Source organism: Dipteris shenzhenensis, chromosome 16 (assembly GCF_047967505.1).
Source record: "Dipteris shenzhenensis isolate YYH24624 ecotype China chromosome 16, Dip_SZ_1.0, whole genome shotgun sequence".
NCBI classification, from domain to species: domain Eukaryota; kingdom Viridiplantae; phylum Streptophyta; class Polypodiopsida; order Gleicheniales; family Dipteridaceae; genus Dipteris; species Dipteris shenzhenensis.
Genome location: NC_141611.1, coordinates 22765560 through 22785345, shown reverse-complemented (window position 1 = coordinate 22785345; position 19786 = coordinate 22765560). Strand labels below are relative to the sequence as shown.

The following is a 19786-nucleotide window of genomic DNA, read 5'->3' as shown; positions in this document are numbered from 1 at the left end:
ACATAGACTCAATCTTTGACAGACTAGCTCCTTGTCTCTATTGTCGACACTCACTTCTAATGGTTGGCCATTCCTGCCACTTTAGGTTAGTTTTGTCCCACAATTGACCCTACATCTACAACCCTTTGTTGAACAACGACCAAGCCTAAGGTACATTCTCATTGATAAGATCTCTTTAGGCTTGAGAGTTACTTTTACAACCCATATTAGAAAAAGTTTATGTGCAACAACATGTATGTTAATAACCCCTAGCTTGCACTCCTTTTTGTCAACAATGCAAAATTGCCACTAGACCAAATGAATATTTATGGTTCATCACCATATAAGGGCTCTACATATCTTGATAAGCTGGTTGAGACATATCTAAGAGGGAGCCCAACAAGAAAGAAACTGGATAGCGATAGGGTAGACACAATGATTGGGGACCATCTTCCTCCCATCCACTAGGTTAACTTGAATGAAAGCCTTTCCACTTCCCCAATTTTTTCTAAAATTTCTCTCATTACAATTCCCATATTTGTTTCATTGAAATTTGAAAACCCTTTGGAATGCCAAGACATCTAAAAATACATCCCTTCTCAATCCCATGGCCCCTAGCAAAGGATGGTGGTCTATAAAAATGGGAGAATAGGCCATCTTTGTGTGATTGATAAGAGATATAAAGGCCAACTTAAGGTCTCCAAAAAATATATAACCCCTAAAACATCTTCTTCAGTGTTTGAAGGATGCCTCCATTTTTTACCTCATTATCTATGAGCCATCCAAGGGCATTTCCAACTATGGCAAAAAGAAGAGGAGCAATAGTATATCCTTGCCTTATTAATCTCTTCAACTAGAAAGACATTGTAAGTTCACTATTGATATCCACTTTGGCTAGAGCATTAGTGAGTAGTAGCCTAGTGAAACTTGTAAAGTCAACCCCTATCTTGATGTCCATCAGTGATTGAAGAAGAAAGCCCAATCAAGCCACCCTAATCAAGCTTGCCATATGCCTTACTTTGGTTAACCTTTATGAGGCATATGCCCTACTCAGTCTCTTTGGCATATTCACAGCCCTCCCACAGATTAATGAGAACTTCTAGAATATGTCTATCTTTGATGAATCCTATATGCTCAAGCCTATCTAAGCCTTTCATTTTGCTATCAATTCTAAGAGCCTACTATAGTTGAGCATTGTGAGAGGCCTCCAATTTTTCAATACCTCCTTTGAGGGCTTCCTTAGGTCTCAGTTTATGATGCTTCTATTTATGTGTGATGGGAGAGAGTCTAATTGTAGTCTTTCTTGCCATACATAAAGATGGAAGGCCCAACCCAATTCTCAAATTTATTGTAAAACTCTATAGGCAAACCATCGTCCCTAAGGGTTTTCTCCATCAACCATAGCATTTACTACATCCTTAAAGGTGCTTGTGATTGTAGCTTCCCATAATTTGCTAATGCTCTCTCCCTAACTTCTCAGCATTTATATCTAACTTGAATAACAACATTACTTATCTAAGATGTAGATAAAAGTAGCCCCTGAAAATGCTTGAGAATTAACTTTACATTGTCTTCCTTGGAAATAGTTGTAGTCCGTCTTCTTTGACTAGCAAGGGTTCACCTCCTTGGCATGTTTTCCCCTAGTTTAGGCTGAAGGTTTCTTTATGGGTCTATATATCCAACTTCCCAACCCAATTCTCTAAGATGTATCCAAGATTGGTTAAAGATAAGCCTTTGTTTCTTTCTTAGGACAAGTTTTAAAATTTTGAGGTCCACTTATTCCTTAATGGGCCCAGTCTTGGCCTTATGTTGACATTTTTAATCCTTTTTTCTATCTGGTCTCTTCTTTAGCTCTAGCTGTTGCAACTTTTTCCCATAACATTGCAATAGTCAAGCCAAGACGACTTATTGGTTTTGTGTCTTGATTTTGAGAAGGCCTATGAGGGTGGATGGGCAGTTTTTGAGGGAACTGCGGAGAGGATGGGCTTCCCGAGATAGTAGATAGGGTTGTTAGCACTCAATTTTTAGCATATAGCCAACCTTTACTCAAGGGAGCCAATAGGACAAACTTCACATAGCCAAATTAGTGGGACAAGGATGTCCCTTGACCCCTCTACTTTTCTATTTGTTGTCTATGAGTGGTTTTTGAGAAGCAAAGGCACAAGTATTCATGACATTTGGATGTCCATTGCAGGTTTGGAGGAGGTTCTTGAAGCAGAAATTGCAATTGATATGGTAGTGTATCTTGATGAAGGGGTAGACATCTTCAAGGCATTTGTTTCAGCCATGGAATCATTCTACCTCACTTCAGGAGCTGCACACGTTGTAGGTGATTTGGTCACTGATTCACGTCACCTTGATTAGAGAGCAATAGTTGGGACTGCAATGCAATATCTTGAATGTCATGTTAGAGCAGTAGTTGGCACCACTACTTTTGAGCATTTAGAGGAAGCTCTTACATTTGAGCTCGGCCAAACTATCCTCGCCAAGTAGAGTTGTGGTTGCCAACCAAGTAGTACTTGCTACTTTGTGCTATATAACATCTTGTTAGGCCTTTTCTAGATCTTGCATCGGCTAGGTGAAGCGACTCATCAAAAACTTCATCTATTCTACAATGAGATGGTGGTGACTTCTGGACGTTGGCTTAGATTATAGACAAAGGATCTCATAGCGAAGAAGTGCATGGATATCCTATAAGTAGCAGTCTAGACCTTGAGCTGTTGATCCCCTCAGTTCTTGATCTCTAGACCTTCGTGAAGAGAAACCTCCTAGCATAAGAAATTAGAAATCATGCATGTAAAGGCTCCCCTCTTTGCTGCTCCAAAAGAATTAATGATCTATGTCAAAAAATGTTAAGGTAGTACTTGGAACAATCCCCATCATCCCTCCTCTAGCACATGCCCACTTATTCACATAGAATCCATCTGTTCTAGAGAACATGCTTGCATCGACTTGTCTATCTCATCTAGAGAAGAGAAGAGATCCTAGTGAGCGGCCAAACCTAGCTAGATGCAAGGGATCCGGTCCTCTCACATGAAAAATGAGCTTCTCCCAAGCTTGCCTGTTCCTCTCCTCTAAGAATGTCTGCCTCTCCTCCTTCCCTTCTATTCTTTGTAGTCTCTAACATTTTGAAGTCACTCCCATACATCAATGACTCTAAGATTCTAATAGATGATGATCCAAAAGTCAGCCCTGCATGCTTACTCCATGAAAGCTAAAAGGCAGCGCTATCAAGCACATCATGTGCTCCCTTGTTTTTCTTGTTTTCAACCTTGCATTTTTTGGGACTTCATTAGGGGCATAAATGGACAGAAGTGATATTATAGCCTCCACAATCCTCATTGTAACCCAGAGTGTAGGATTGTGTAACCCAGAGTGCTCTGCCTAGCAGTAGGATGCCCCAATCGTATTTGGCATGTGTCCAAGGCAAAGATGAGCACCGTCTATTCCCCACACATTCCAAGAAACAATCCTCATGGATGGGGAGTGAGTCTAGTAGATCTGTGTGGCTCAGGGGACATCTCATACACTTGCTATCCGCGGCCATAAGTAACCCTAGTAAGCCTTTGTCGATGTGGGTCCTTGGGTGGGTTAAGGAAATAGAAGGAGCTGCTGCTAGAGGCGGCCTCCCACTTCATCTGACATGTCAGCATCTTCACCTTCCCATCTAGGAGTCTAAGCTGAGTCACTCTCGCCACAACCCTCCATAGCATCACATTTCGCCTTAGAAGCATCTTGCTGAGGGGTATCCCTAACATTTTATTTTTTTCGTGTGGAACCCATTGCTTCAGCCTAACAATTATCGCTATAGCCATTAGACAAAAAAGCCTTCTCCCAAATGTTTTGAATTCGCTCCTAAACAGCCTTAAGCCTGAAAGAACTAGGATCAACTTTGAGGTAGGACTGAGATCTTTGACCTAAGCCACTAGTTTGTGGTTAGAAAGTATGAATAAAAGGTCAACCTTCAACTCCACCCTTTATCATGAGTTATGGTAGAAAAGAGGAAAGTGTGATAGGAAGCCTCCGACTAGGGGCTTTAGGGGTTTTGGAATAATGAATGGTTGCTTCAAATCATTGATTCACTTAATTGTTCTGCATTTTCGAGCCATAATGAGATTTAGAGGCATATATTCTAACTAATCTACCCTTTCTCCCATTGTCTCCAATCTGTCTGCCAGACCAGGTGAAGTTAGAGCCAAGATGTACTAACTGCCATGTTTGAAGTACGCCTCCTCTAATCATGGACCCTTTCTCAAGCGACATGTCTTCGTTTGACTCTATTGTGTTGAAGTCTCCAAGCAAGATGAAATTGTGTCCATGAAAAGGTAGCTCATCCACAAGATCCTTAAAGAGTAGGAAGTAGGGCAATACATAGAAATCATAAATAAAATGAGCTTTCTTAATAGACATCTCTATTGCCACTGAACTCTCTTGGAGATCAGCTATTGTAAATCTCATAAGAATAAAGCCACTAGATTACAAGTTTCCAATGGTTGGGCCGACTTTGCCTTTAGCATGGTTAGAAGAGAACATGTTCTCCTATTGTCCACTTTCTTTAGTCTTTCCTTGAGAGTCTCCCATTCATGTTGATGCCTTGAAGAGCAAGAAAGGTAGGAGAGGGCCTGAGCCATTGAGAGAGCTCCGTAGCTTCATACGAGCCTGTAAGAGCCAGTGCACACGCTCCATGTAATGCGAAGCTGGTGGCGATTCATTGGCGAATGGCTCGAATATTGAGACACAATGAAGCGCCCTTGGTGCTCATTTTTGCAACTCGGATTTTGAGGGTGAGGATTTGCGCACCAAAGCGCCATCAAGTCTCCAACCAATCGTATTCTGCCATATGGAGCTGTATGCGGTTCCAGTCCCTTGAATGCTCTGGCTTGGGTAGAGATGAAGATTTGTAGGCCAATCAACAAGGCCCAGCTCTTCACAATGCAAGGCCCAGCTCTTCAGAATGCAAGGACTGAGACGTCCATTCCATTCCAATGAAGTGAGAGCTTGGATGGTGTTTGGTATTTCCAAGTGTGAACAAAATTGTCTGATGTGTCTCTACGTCTGGATCTAGCATTTTCCTTCTCGAGTCACGAGTGCACTGGCTCTAAGGCCACAAACGTTGTAACAATTGAAATCGGTTTACTTGAGACTATTTATGTGTTGGTTGCAGTACTGGAAAGGTGTTGCATTTCCAAGATGAGTGTGTGTGGAATGAGGAACGGGGAAAGGGTGGTGTTGCTGGCCATTCTTGCTGAGAATAAGAGGGAGGAGCAGTAGCAGGCTATTTAGAAGGAGCCGTAGCAGCGCCCTGCAGCAGCTTTGTAGTTTTCATGGAGCGAGCTTTGGAGGAGGCCGTCGTCGTCCCAGAATGCGTCGTTTGCTTGCAACCCTTCGACGGTACGCACCACATCCCTCGCGTGCTCTCTTGTGGCCATTCGCTCTGTCAATTCTGTGTCTCCAACCTCTCCATCCGAAATCATTCCCGTTTCCCACCTCGTCCCTCTTTTCTCCGTTGCCCTGAATGTAACCAACGCTCCCAACTTCCTCTCGCTGGTGCTTCTGCTCTTCCCAAGAATATCGAATTGCTTCGCTTCATCCCCTCGTCTTCGTCATCGCTGGCCCAATCCTCAGACGCGGATCGCTCCATCTCCCCCACTATTCATGCCCGCAATAAAAACATTCCCCTTCATCTTCCACCCTCGTTTTTGTTCGGCGCATTCCTTTCAGAATTGTGCACATGGGTTATCCCTCAGAATTCAGTTAGATTGCTGGATGGATCGGACAGACCTCAGTTGAATCATGTTATATCCGGAGAGATTTCTGTCTTCCGAGATGAAAACTTAAAGCATACTTATTCAGCGACACTTCTTCCCATTGACACGGTGTGGAGTTCAATTCATTCTCAAAACCTGAAAAACGCCAAGGACTTACAGTATCGTCAGAGGATTGAGTCACTTTTGGAATCCTTGACAAAGCAGCAAAGGAGGGATTTGTTCCATTTATTAAGGATCTCAATGTTGCATGAAACAGTATGCACTATATTTGGATTCTGGATGAATGCAGAGGGACGTCTCTATTTGGTCTGTAAGGCCTCTACAAAGGAGTCGCAATATTTTTGGCAGTTTACTAACTCTCAATTAAAACTTGGAGTAGGAAAAGAAATTCTACATCTGCCACGCTCAAGGAAAGAAGTAGAACCACCGCGCAATCTTACAAAAGTAAACGGTATTTGGCAAATTGGAAAGGAAATTTGCGAACTACTTGTGGGATTACATCGTGAAGGATTAGTTGCTGGGTTCATCACTCCGAAGTGCTTGCTTTGTAGTGAATTTCTTCACCTAAGATTGGATATCAATGCGTTCCTATGCTTAAGAAAGGCTTTGAAAGACTACGTCAAAGGTCAATGCAACGTTGCAAAGAGCCCTACCATAACTCAACAAGAAGAAACTGGTATCCAGGGGCAGAGCGAGCCTTTGCCTCAAGGTTTTAACCCCCCAATGGAAGAAGACTTACATTTGTATTGTGGCAGTCCAGAGTTGCTATCAAGTTTAGGACTGAAATCATCTTCACACTCGACCATTACGTGCAAAACGGACACATGGACCCTTGGTTGTCTCCTTTGTAATCTTTTTTTTGGAGAGACTCCATGGGATGGTCTTGCAATACAGGACCACCTTCAAAATCCTATAAATCCCATGGAAAGAGCCGAATTATGGCTGGGAGAGAGGATCCGTGGGGACTCTGCTGAATTAGATCACTCAGTGCTGGCTAGAGATGATCCATCCACGAATTTTGTAAGGGTACTAGCTAGATGCTTTGCACGTATACCTGAAGACAGGCCTGACATAATCGAAATTTGGCACCTCCTTAACAATATTGAGACTCCTGTGAATTCAGCATATGATTCACTTGAGGTCAAGTCATTCGAGAGTTTTTGGTGTTTGGCACTCGAATGTGATATTAATCTATCAAGAGAACATTTCCAAGAAGAACAGGGTATGCCAATGACGAATAGGAAAGCAAATGCTAATGCAGAGGTTTCACAGCTGCCGGGAGCTTTGTCTGGAAGCTTGGAGGGTGACGATGAAGAAGTAGGGAAGATGAGTTTTTTGGATGGACATTCAGGCTACGTAACGTGTTTACTTGTGTGTGGTGAGTTTCTTTTTTTAATCCAGGCATTGTTCTGTGGAACAGAATATGGAACTAGAATGCACCAGGTTATTACTAGAGATTAAGCTTACCTGTATCACAATTTATGATTGACTGCAAATTCCTGTTCCGCGTTCTTTTCCATTTATGCAGGACAATATCTGCTCAGTGCTTCTTTTGATAAATCAATATGTGTGTGGTCCTTGAACGTAAGAGCCCTGTTTCCCTAGACAGAATGACTGTTGTGTTTCTTTCAATTGCTTTGTTAGTAGGGCCTGTATTTTTAAAGTAATCTTCCGTCTCAACATCAGCTGCTCTGGCGCTTCAATTTGTTCAATGATTCCATTGTATTGTGTGAGTTGGTGTGGAACTTTTGTTACAGGATGCTATTCTACTAAAAACCTTAAAAGGCCATGCTCATAGGGTGATGGCCATGGCTGCTGACCAACAATCACTTCTATGTATCAGTGGAGATTATGGAGGGGAAATTTGTATCTGGGAGCTAGAAGGAGCCGCAGAAGATTATCGCATTAAATGGTATGAGCATGAAGACTGGCGCTATTCTGGGGTTGCATCGCTTGCAGTATCTGAAGATCACTTTCTCTACAGTGGTAGTGGTGACAAGTCCATCAAGGTGTGGTCTTTACAGGTATACCATTGGTTACGAGGGAGAAAAATCTGCAGTTTTTATAATTGCCAGCTTTTTTACAATACGCGTATGAGTTGATCTACTTGTTAGTCTGTATGTTGGTTTGTGTCATGGTTTTTGTATGACGATGCTTGGTGTGCTTCGGACACAGGCTTAGTTCACCTCTCAAACTCCCATGTAGCTTCCTAGATCACCCCCTACTAGTTTGTTATGTGAAACATGCATACTAACATGTGATTACTCCACTTATCATGTGAACTTTTGTGTCCACTTTTTCACAATTGACCCCTTTCAATGCAGTTTCAGATGAGCCTTGGTGTGTCCTGGCAGGTATTAAGTCAATGGGGCAAATGCGAGCCCATTTAGAAGCAGTGCAGATTTTAGTGGATATGGACTCGAGGCCTATCTTATCCTCGAGTGTGTTTTATTTACCCTAGGCTCTGTAGCACACGAGCATGCTGCCTTGGCTGCATTAATTTATAAATTCTTTGGATGTAAGGGTAGATGAGTCATGAGTTTAGAATAATAGTTGATTTTTTAGCCAACCCAAGGGGTTTTGATTCACGTCGCCAGTGAAATTAGACAACTACGCATTTTTCTTTCCTAGATTTTTACTTTTTATGGAAAATCAATGCTTCTTGGGCCTAATCTAGATTAAATGAACTGAATGACTGGTTTGGAGTTCTGTTGCCCATGCTTACTTGAACCTAACAGTTCCACTTGGCGTGAGTATTTCAGTAGCGTTTTGTATAGTTTTGTTTGAGGTATTCCAGTAGGATTTTCTCTCGCCCACTTATACTTGCACATGACAATTCGAGTTGCAGAGCTAGGGTTTTTCAGAGTCTTGTTCGAGTGGAGTAGGTGTTTAAACCCAACTTTTAATGGAGCGATGGTCACAAAGTTTCTAAACCCTACTCTCCATACCTTTCACTCATGTGAATTAAATTGTAATGTTAAAACATGTAATTAGAAACTTTACACAGGTTCAAGAGGGCATTTCAAAACTTTTGGTTTATAAAGAATCCCTTATTTCAATTAAGTTGGTAACAATTTGTTTGTAAGATGCTCCCACTTGGAATTGATATCAGAGTACATTTTAGAGCTTGCGTTGCTCAATTTCCATTCAAATTTTATTCAACCTTAGATTGGCCTAGGAAGTTCCCAAGTCCAGCTGTCACCTCTTTGACACACAGCTTGTGATTGCTTGTATCCATCTTATTCTACATCTTTTTAGTGAAGTGAGCTTGATTGTTTGTTGAACTTGGTCAGCTCCTTTGGTTCGTACAAGTTGATGAAAAGGAACAACTTGAAACAAGGAAATTGACCCTTGCTGCTCCAAATGAAGATCCAAAAGACTCTCAACAAGTGAAGCTGAACCCCACTCCTAGATATCTTTGAGGCATTTCCAGAACATGGTTGCAGCAAGAAGGTTTGAGACAGCCTCTTAAGTGTTAACGGGTGACCATGGATGAGGTAATGCCAGATACTTTGTGGTAGAGCAAGCAGCGACAGTGAAATCCAATGATTGCAATGATAATAAAGGTTGAGTTTAGGACCATCATACTGTGGGCTATGATAGACATTACCATGAGGAAAAGAGGCCTATGAGAGGGGGGTCTTCCTTCTCTAGCTGAATTCCCTTGACACCACTTGGACTCGATTAGGTTACGCACTGGTCAACATCCATCAGTGTGCAGCCAAACTGGGGATAGAGGTCTCCTTCATGATGCAATTGACTCTCAAGGTAGGCGTGGAACCACTCATTCCTCTTGCGCGATGCCACACTGATGCATATCACTTCCTATCCAAACTGCGGCTAGAGGTCTCTTTCATGATGTAGTTGAATCACAAGGTAGGCGTGGAACCGGTCATGCCTCTTGTATGACGCCGCATTGATGCAATTTACTTCTTGTCCAAACCCCCATTGAAGAAGTAGAAGTACAATGCGGTAGTGTAGGCTCCTACTCATAAGCGAGCCCTATTCACCCAAGCTGCCTCCCCATGAGTTTGAGCATAGTGAGCTGGAATGGCAAGGGCTCCATGACCGAGCACAACAGCAAACACAGTATCTGATACTTCACCAGGGTTACAGAGGGCTGTGGTAGGATGGGCGTTGTATTTTCTATTGATCTAGGAGCATATGTTTTCAGCAACAGATGTGAGATGCCCGCACCACCTCCTTCCAGGGAGAGGCCCGAAGGTGTGGGTCCCCCTAGTTGGCAGGAGTGGAGGGGTGTGCATTTTGGTTTCACAAGCTCTGGCCGTGGACGTATATGACCGGGGAGAGCTTATCACAGAACGTGCAATATGGATGGGCCTTTGTGCGTGCGACTTGTGGATAGGCATCTTGAATGTCTACGCCTCTGCTTGCAGACAGCAGCGCCTAGCGATCTGGACGCGGCTAACGGAGAGTTAGAGATTTCAACAACCTATAGTTTGGGAGGACAAGCAGGTGGACCTTATTTCTTGGAGATGCCAACGCTTGGGAGGTTTTCATGATCTGTGGCGGGGACACTTGGCGGGAGGCGGAGTTCTCCCAATTCCCAGGCAGCCTCATTGACCTAGAGGTGCAGAGTAGAGCCCTCTTGGGCAAGCTAGGGGTCTCACCCAAGGTTATGAGCCCTGGAAGCTCTTGCTTCAGCGACGAGGGCTTCTCAGGATTACTCCCTGTACAGGTGGGCAGTGGCAATCGTCACATAGATGGATTTTCTTGGAGTCCCCCTCACAGGGAAGGGCTCCCCTGTGATGTGTAGCATGTTCAGAGTTCGGAAGTGCCTGCTTGGGAGACTTATTTGGGCCAAGCACACCTGTCGAGAGGAGTTTGAGCGGTAGGCGATCATTTGGCACCCAGAGGTTTGGGATCTATGGGGCATATGCTAAGGACAGCGGTCACATATTGGCTGGGCATAGTGGCCCAGCGAGGTCCTTTAGGGTGTGGCAACGGCTTCCTCTGGATATGGAAGACAAGACGTAGGCACTTTTGCACTTGAGGGGGCATGCATACTTATGGCTGAGAATGGTGGGAGGGATTGAGCACCCCCTGGACCCCCCATCATTGGTTTGGGTAGTTTTCGAGGACTAGAGCGCCTCTATAGATTCAGTTCCTCCAGCTCTCACGGGGATTTTACTACGGAGGAACTACAAGGTGGGATGGGGAGCCTTTGGCAGCCAGAGACAGAGAGACCGTTGGGATGAGGAGGTCTTAGATGGGCTTTTGTGGTAGAGGATCAGGATGGTGGGCTGTTTGGGCAAAGTGTGGACACAGTTCTATCTGATCAGGAGGGAGCATGATGGCCTCTTTGCTTGTGGGAGGGTCGATTGCTCAAGGACATTTAGTGGGACCCGGGGGAGTGGATCCGGCCTGCTTGAAGAGGGCACATAGACAGAGTGGAGGAGTTGCCATTTTTCTTCTACACTACTTGCATTGATCGTCGCTTGCAGCTTGAGGTGGCAGTGTGGACCCCCTTGAGGGAGTGCCTTTGGGTTGAGTTGGATGTCCCCCATGAGGTTCTCTCTTGCTTTTGGTAGCGCCTCTGGACCACTTTGAGACCACGGAAGATCTCTTACTTCTTATGGATGATTGCCTCATGGAGGCCTGTCGGTCTACTTCACAGATAGGGTGCTAGAGATGATCCCACACTATCATTGGGGCTGCTAAGCGGCGTAGAGGATTTGGTCGGCATCCCTGAGGATTGTGGCCAGTACGAGGTGGATGTAGTGAGACTTCACTTGGGGATGGCCGTGTGGCTCACTGACGGGGGCCATGCTTTCTCAATAGATCTTGCCTCTCCATCTTGTCGGATTTAGGGCCAGTAGGTGATTAGGGTTGAGGCGTACAAAGTGGCTCCTCCTAGTTGCGCACGCCATGCCTCGTTTGAGGATAGTGTTTGGGAGACGGTATCCAGCATCATCACTTGGAACATCTGGGTTGCCTGTGCAGCTAGATGATGGGAGGGCATTAGGTTCCACTGACAGCCACTTGATAATTATCGCCATTTGGCAAGATATTATTTACACCCTGTGTGCCATCTGGGAGCACGGGCCTCCGGGTTCTAGAGCGACATGCCAAAAATGGAAGTGTTTCTGCCAAGCACGGTCTGTAGGCATTTTCTATGTCCTCATCATGAGAGGTATTCGCTACTGCCGCCTTTGTTGCTAGCCCCTATTCCAGAGATTCCCTAAGCAGTGTGCTGGGTTCTCAGGAAACAAGCTGGTTTCTCTTGGTGACAACGAGTTTTTTTCTTTATTTTCCATGGTTAGCACCTTTGGTCTTGCTGATTTGTATGGTGGTTTATGTCACAGCATAAATAGAAGCTCCTCCTCTGTTAAGAAAAAAAAGAAATATGCATAACTTTGGAAGGTAGACATGCTTAAAAATGGACCATAGTCACAAGAAACGTTTCATCTGTTTTGTCAAACACATTCTTCAAATTTATTTAAATTCAGGCTTTGAAAGAAACAGACCTCCATCATGACCTAGTTAGGCTGCAGACATCATCATGGGTGCACCATGGGTTGTTGGCTACCGCACAGTAGTCGTTGTCAGAATGACACCATTTCAGTAATAGTTTGCTTTTTATGGTGCCTAACCTGACCCACCAGAAGCTAACAGCTGGTCTGTCGATGATTCGGTAGGTTCAGGCAATTCTTGGACAGGGATTTCCAAGTTTTCCCTGTGTTCCAGCTTTATCAGAAGGGGATGTCATGGGCAGTTGCAGTCCATGCTGCCTACGTGGTAGTTTTGCAGCTGTGTAGCCCACAGCAGTAGGTCAGTCAATGTGTTATAGCAAGGAAAGGATGATGTCAGCCTGTACGATAGCTGATGTTAGCAGCACAGGATAGCTCCAGCTTTACAGGTTGGCAATACAGTACCGCAGCATGTACAGGGCCGCCACATGGATGCCTGGCCGGCAGTTAGTTGGGTTAGTCTGTGGCATCCTGCAGGCCACAGACTATGTCAGCCCTCCAGAAGCCCTATCCTCATATAAAGGGGCATTCCCCCTTCAGTCCAGCATGCACCAGAACAGAAGAACCTCCAATAGCAACAACAGAAGTACCAGGCACTCAATCCAACAACATTTAACAAAGTTAGTGCTTCTTGTTGAAAAGAAAAACAAGTGTATGCAACTTTGCATAGATTATTGAGCTTCAAGCTCACCATCAAGATGATAAGTTCTCCAACCAATTGTGACATGTAAGACTACTTTTCCTTGGCTGGCCTTCTTTCTGCTTATCACTAGGTCCAAACAAGAAAGGTGATGAGTGCAAAACAGGTTTGCACACTAAATCCAGATATTATGAATGTTTGGTGATGCCCTTTCAGTTAAACTATCCTAAGCAACATTTATCAGCTCAATGAATGACATCTTCCATTCAAAAAATTTGTCGTAATCTACTTTGATCACATGTTGGTGTTCAGCAGATCCTTGATTGAACATAAACATCTCTGAAAGGTTTTTGAAGTGCTATAGAAAATTTTCTCTGGATCAACACTGAAAAGAGTGAGTTTTCCCAAACCAACCTGGAGTATTTGGAACATGTGATTTCATTAATTGGCATGTCTATGGAATCTCCAGAAGATTGAGGTAATCCGTAATTTGCTGACACTGAAGAATAATGTCCACTTTCTTTTTGGCTTGAAATTCTTTTAATCAACATACCAATGTTGATTACTTTTTCAATTATTGGTGCCCAATTTCTGAATTTCTGAAAAGCAGCACGTCTTTCCAATATCTGCTTGCGGCAGAGTATAGTTTAAAGCAAAGCAAGCAAGTACTTACTATGACACTGGTAATGGCTGTGGACCCAAATCTCCCATTTGAGGTTAGACTGACACTTCCAACATTGCTATTGGAGCAATATTGATTTAAAAAGGAGGTGTCTTTTTTAAATAAAAAAGCATTTATTTGTTATTTTTTCACAGAAAAAGGTACTCAGCGGCCAATAGCAAATCTCATTTGCTGCTTCCGGTAGTTCATATCAATCAGCTTTACCTGCAGATATCAAATGCCTAAGCCTCAGAGAGTATAATGCTTGTTCTGACTGAATTGGACATGGTAGGCTGGCATGAGTAGATGATGATGTATTTTCAGGAGACAGGCTAGAATTATAAAGTTATGAGAACAAATTTCAAATTGTGAGTCTTCTTTCACATACCAAATTACTATAAAAATTATATTATATTTACTCCATTACTTTTTATTGCGTTTTATGAACATTAGACTGTAGGAAAAATATTACGGAAATGGGAACATAGACTATGACCTACCTCACAGATGCATGGACACCAATATGTGAATCATTAATGGGATGCTGGTTTTTTTTCGGAGTACTGCTTGTTGAACAGTGAGTAAAGCATTTCGTACCATGAATCTGTGTGCACGTGTCATTATTATGAAGATCCTGGGGGACCGGCCATAGTTCTCGTAATGCTTCTATACATTCTGGTGAACCAAAAGTTCACAGGAGGAATCTAGATATGGCTTTTGAAGTTTTTTGAAAGAGGTTATTCGTGCAGGATCACAGTCTTATTGCAACCATGGAGGGACACAAATCTTTGGTTTCAGCATTATTGATAGATAAAGAGGTACTGTTCAGTGGCAGTTGGGATGGTACAATCCGACTATGGTGGCGTAATGATCACAGTCCTCTGGCTGTACTTGGCGAGTCATCGGAACTAGGTGCAGTGCGAGCCCTTGCAATGACTGCAGACATCCTTTTGGCAGGATACCATAGTGGCAAGATTCAGGTCAGTTAACTTGATTTTATCTCTTTCACTTTGAGGCAGAATCATTTGAGCATCTATTGTAGTTCCTTTCCAATATCTCATTTTCTTGAATCTTTCTGTATGATTTTTTGGAAAACTTTGTATCAGTAAGAGAAAGTGTGTGAAGTACATGCAACCTGTATGAGGTTGGCAGGGCTGGACTTTTGATTCACCAATGTTTTTCAGCAATAAATGTAAAGTGGTTTTGTCTAGGGGGTTTGTAATTGACTAAACTTCTGGGTGCAGGTTTGGCGAGATGAAGCTTGCTTGAACTTAGTAACAGCACACGATGGGGTTATTTCGAGCCTTTGTTTGTATGAGGACATACTATTCAGTGGGAGCTGGGATGGAAGCATCAAGGTAGGGTTACCAGCATAGCATATTCCTTCATACTACGTGTCTACCTTCATTTATGTTAGTTAGGTATGTGTGCGATAAACCCTCTGTGGAAGTAAAGATAGAGCAATGGCAACAACCACCCGCTATGAAAACCTGCATGTCTCTATAATAAGGCAAAATAGGCCAAAGTTTAAATTAGGTCTAACGTCCATGTTGTTGTGGTAGTAAGAAGACAACACAAACATGCACAGAGAACAAAGTGCAGGTGCTGACCCATAGTCTTGCATATGCTTGCCAGATTGACTGTATCTGAGCATCATTGAGCAAGTCGTCTCTGCCATAGTCCTGAAATACAACTAACCAACATCTAGTCAAGCCCTCTGAAGAGTACCCCTTCTTTGTTGAAGGAGAGGCATGAGCTTGCATATGTTGATATTGAAGATATGCTGCAACCAAATCTGTAATAGAAGTACCATAGACTGGTTGCATGCTTCTAGCCCTTTTTCCACGCAACACCAGCAAGTTGCATGTAGATCCTTTCCAAGTGGCTCCTTCACGCTCAGTTAGTTCTTTTGCAGACTTGCCTCTGCTTAAGCTCTCCATGCAAGGCACAATTCCCAATATTGATAACATTGCAGGATTTGCCGTCAGCTGCCAAATAAATCCTCATTGGGAATGGGCTGAACTAGTGGCATGCACATAGGGCTATGTAATGCATTATCCCTTGAAAATAATTGCATCAAAAAGTTCGGTTCCATAGGCATGATGCTCAAATCTGAAAGTACAATGGACTCATTCCCGTCAAGGCTTGAAAGTTTGTCTATCAAGCAGCTATTCATTTCAAAAGCATGATTCCAATCTGTAATTACATTCTGCAAGTGACCATGAAGGAACTGGCAAACATATTGGTGGATTCCTTGTGACACCGACATCCATGGACCTTCCTTGTCAAGCTGGAACAACTGCATGCAGCATAAATAAGCATAATGCTCTGATGATAAATATGCCAAAATTTGTGGCCCAAAACCCTCAACATCACACTACATTAGGACTGCAATTATAGCAGCTGAATCTTGGGGCTTGTCTTGCTGGCCTATGTCTGCAACTTGCTGGACAAAGAGCCTTTTTAAGTATTTTTGAATTTCTAGCTCAAAGGGTAGTGATATCTGCATGTTCCCAGTAGTCAACCTTGATGGAATGTACTTAATAGTCCCAAGATCACCCTCATAGTTTAGTTCAGCCTCATCCTGTGCACATGGATTTGCTTTTGCAATTTCCACTACTACATAGCTGCAATGTTTGTCACGTACTATATGCGGCGCGAGGACATTGTTCCAAAGTTCTTCCCTTGCATTTAAAGCACTCCTATGAGGTGCCATTGTTCTCATTATGGCTGCTAAGTCTAGAAGGCAAAGCTCCCAGGTATGCTCACCTAGTGAGCAGCAGTGATGGGCATTAGGTGTGGTAAAGATGTGGCCACATGCCCCACTATCATGCTTATGAATGTGTTGTGATGCAGCTTCCAGATTAAAACTGTCATGCATATCTTGTTCTTGCTGCACAAGCTTCTGCTCCTCATTGTGTGTAAGTTTACTTTGGCATCCTTTGATATCATCTGTGTGGTCTTCGATATATCCCCCTTTATGGAGACCATACAATGCTGGATACTCACCTCCTCAAAAACTTTGTCCTCAATGTTTGCATGCCTAGAAGGATCGAGTGTAAGTCCATCCACATCCTTATCTTGCTGTGCATCTTCATCAATTTCACAGATTTGCTCATCATTGCTTAGCGCCTCATCTATCTTTTCACCCATCAGGTCTGCTTCATTGTCATGGTTACGTAGGCTACTTTGAATATAGGCATTTCTTCCATTAGTGTGCTGGATTGCCAGGGCATCATCTGGAGGAATGTATCGGTCCTGCGAACTGATATAACAGCCCCCTTGCTGTCCATATTTGTTTCCATCATGTGGGCAGCTGCTTTTATTTGAGCAGCTATCCCAACATAACCCTTTTGTAATTGCAGCTGTAATAGCTTGGAAACAAGCAGATTTTTGTCCTGCATATTGAGGTATCTTCCACGGCTTTGAAGCATGATTTCGCTGCGTACTAGGGAGAGGCATAGCATGGCTAGGATGCATAGCTCCTCTAGGCATTATAGCTCCAGGAGACTCTTTGGGTGAATCGATATCCTTCCCATCCCCATCGTTTTGGTGCATAGAAGGAAGCGTGGGCTGCTTTCCCATCAATAGCATTGCAATGTGCACAACCTCTCCGATCTTCTTACAAATTTGTTCGCCGATTTGTTGGCCCATCTGCTTCTCTGCCGTGCTCTGAAGCATCACTGATGAAGCATCCATGAATTTAGCCCTTGAGCCATCAAGCATGTGCATTGCAAAGCTAGGAGGTATCCCTTGGGTGCTCCCGAAATGACAGCTTTTGATTCTTGTTGTTCATAGCCGTTTAAGCTCCTATTTTCATTAGAACACTTCTCCCCACAACATCCTTTAGTATTTGCAGCTGCAGTCACTTGACAACGACCATAGTTTTGTCCCGGATCTAAAGGCATCATCCATGGCTCTAAAGCATGGTTTGGCTGCATGCTAGGGAGTGGCATAACATGGCTAGACTGCCTTACAAGCATTGGCCTGACTACATTCTCCCCAGATGTTGGGTGTCTACTGTTATAGGCTTGCATAGCCTTTGGCATCACTCCCTCGGCATCATAGCTCCAACAACAGGTTGCTCTATGGCATTTGTATCTTGACATTTAACATAGGACATCGCTGTCAAATCTAATAGCTGAATATGTAAGGTATAACCACCATCATATATATCCCGCCCATGCAAGGTATTTTGTGCTTGCAGTGCACTAGCATGTGAGGCAAAATGCATTTCAGCTTGCAGTCCACCTGAAACTTGATGCATAACAATCTTCTCAATAAGCCCAAAAGGGGAAAATACTTGATGTAACACATCCAATGTAATAGGGTATAAGAGGTTGTAGATGGTAATCAAAAGAGTTCCCTTGGGCTGAAATCCTGCTGTGCGTGCAACTATTCAGAAACTAGGATAGTTTTCACGTTGTTGATTTAGTGATATGCAGTCCTAGAGATGAACTTAGAAATCAGAGGACTATCCGTGATTCACATATGGATAGACATTGTTCAAAAGATCACCCCAACTTTCATTTTAGTAGACACTAGAGGAATGAGTTGGACAAATGCGATGAACAAGTCATGCTCCTTTACTATCACCTTGGGGGTGTTATGTTGATGAGATGTTGTCCATAGAGTCTGTGATTTAATGTCGATCATTCTCGTTGGTCTAGCATTATCCTTCACATATCAATTCAAAGTAAAACCATAGTTGTCTCTCTTACTTGGAGCTTATTGTGGGGATTTATATCCTCTCTCAAAGCTATGGTCTGCACAATGCAGTGATGTTTTTGGAGGAGTTTGACCGAGAACAGAGACATTTCATCTCAAATCTGAATGGATACCTTGCATAACCCAGAGAACCAGTGGGACAGGAGCTCCAATTTGCACATTGAGCAGAGTTTACTCTTTAGGTTTCACGGTGTGTCGTATCATGGTATTTTATTCAATTTTCTAGATTTGGTCTCCCTCTCCTGGCTTAGAACTAGCTTAGGAAAATTGAGGACAAGCACCCACATCTTGGCCCTCGTGGCTGATGCATCATTCTTATTGTTTATGCTATTATTTCTTCTATGGGTTTGGGGTTCCATCGTGTTCATCCTGTTGCAACTGGCAGGCCAGCTCGTCTCCACCAGGTGTATCCTAATTTTCCAAAACATAACTTCAGTACTTCTTTCTCATTGGCACCACCATCTCCTTATTCTTGCATTTGCATTTGTTGTTGTTCTTTGAGCTGCTTCATTTTCCTTTTTTTCTTATCTTGTTTGATTGTGAGATTCTGATTTGTAAATAATGTCATGATCTTCAAAACATCAACCTTTTCCTTGAATGTGGTTTGTTTGTCTTCCAAACTCACTTGCTTTTCGTCTTCCACTTTCCTTGTCCACGTACATGCTTAGCCATTCTTATAGATGTGGGTGTTACTTAAATCTATCGTGCAGAAATTAGAGAGAGAGAGAGAGAGAGAGAGAGAGAGACTGATTTAAAAAAACCATGCAGGCTTGGAATGTAATAGAATTGCCTCATGATGCAGCCTCCAGATTGGTGACTACATGTGGGTCACCCGTCACATCACTTGTTTGTCATGACGAGAAACTTTATGCTGGGCTTTCAACAAATGTGATCGCTGTACACAGATTGTAATCTTTGTGTTTGACACTGCATCATGTAAGTTGCCATAAATTATGTGGCTAGAAGATACTACCTGCATGTATGTCATTGTAGCAGATTTTATTGTAAATTGTAACAACATGCTCAAAGGGGCTTGTGACTGGTGACATTCCAGCTTAAAGAAGGGGTGAGTGCCAGTGTACTATCTAAAGAGCAGCTATTTCCTATTTGGTGTCATCAGGGGATCTGTGTCATTGAAGTTATTCTGCATGCTATGACTTTGCTCTTGAGTCTTGTCGATTATCTCTTTGCAGAGTGATCAAAGTTTGCTTCAAACCTCAGCTAATGAGCAATTGCTTCTCAGTCTGTCAAGATCTTATGTTTGCTGGCATGAAATGCTGCTTACTAAAGCGTTTGTGCTTATTAGTAATCAATGGAGTAAGATATGGTGTTAACCTCTAGAAGATTGATCAGTTTGTTATGTCCCTCCTTTTTAATGGTGTGGAATCTTTCAGAATACTTGCCTACTTATGACTGGAATGTAAGATTGGGGAGAGAGAGAGAGCAAGAGAGTGAGCTGAGAGCTGAAAGCCTAAGAGCTTAGTTGCAATAGAAGAGTGTGAGAGTACAATTGAAAATG

The 19786-nt window shown here is 43.1% G+C and overlaps 1 protein-coding gene across 1 annotated transcript; it reads left to right on the top strand.

Moving 5' to 3' along the window:
- Positions 1-5133: 5133 nt before the first annotated feature.
- On the top strand, positions 5134-19419 carry LOC147892699 (zinc ion binding protein). The gene is made up of 6 exons (XM_087387584.1): positions 5134-7125; positions 7276-7331; positions 7505-7771; positions 14289-14519; positions 14784-14897; positions 19036-19419. The coding sequence occupies exons 1-6, from the start codon at positions 5304-5306 to the stop codon at positions 19177-19179; spliced, it is 2634 nt and encodes an 877-aa protein (XP_087243710.1). The 5' UTR covers positions 5134-5303; the 3' UTR covers positions 19180-19419.
- Positions 19420-19786: the final 367 nt, after the last annotated feature.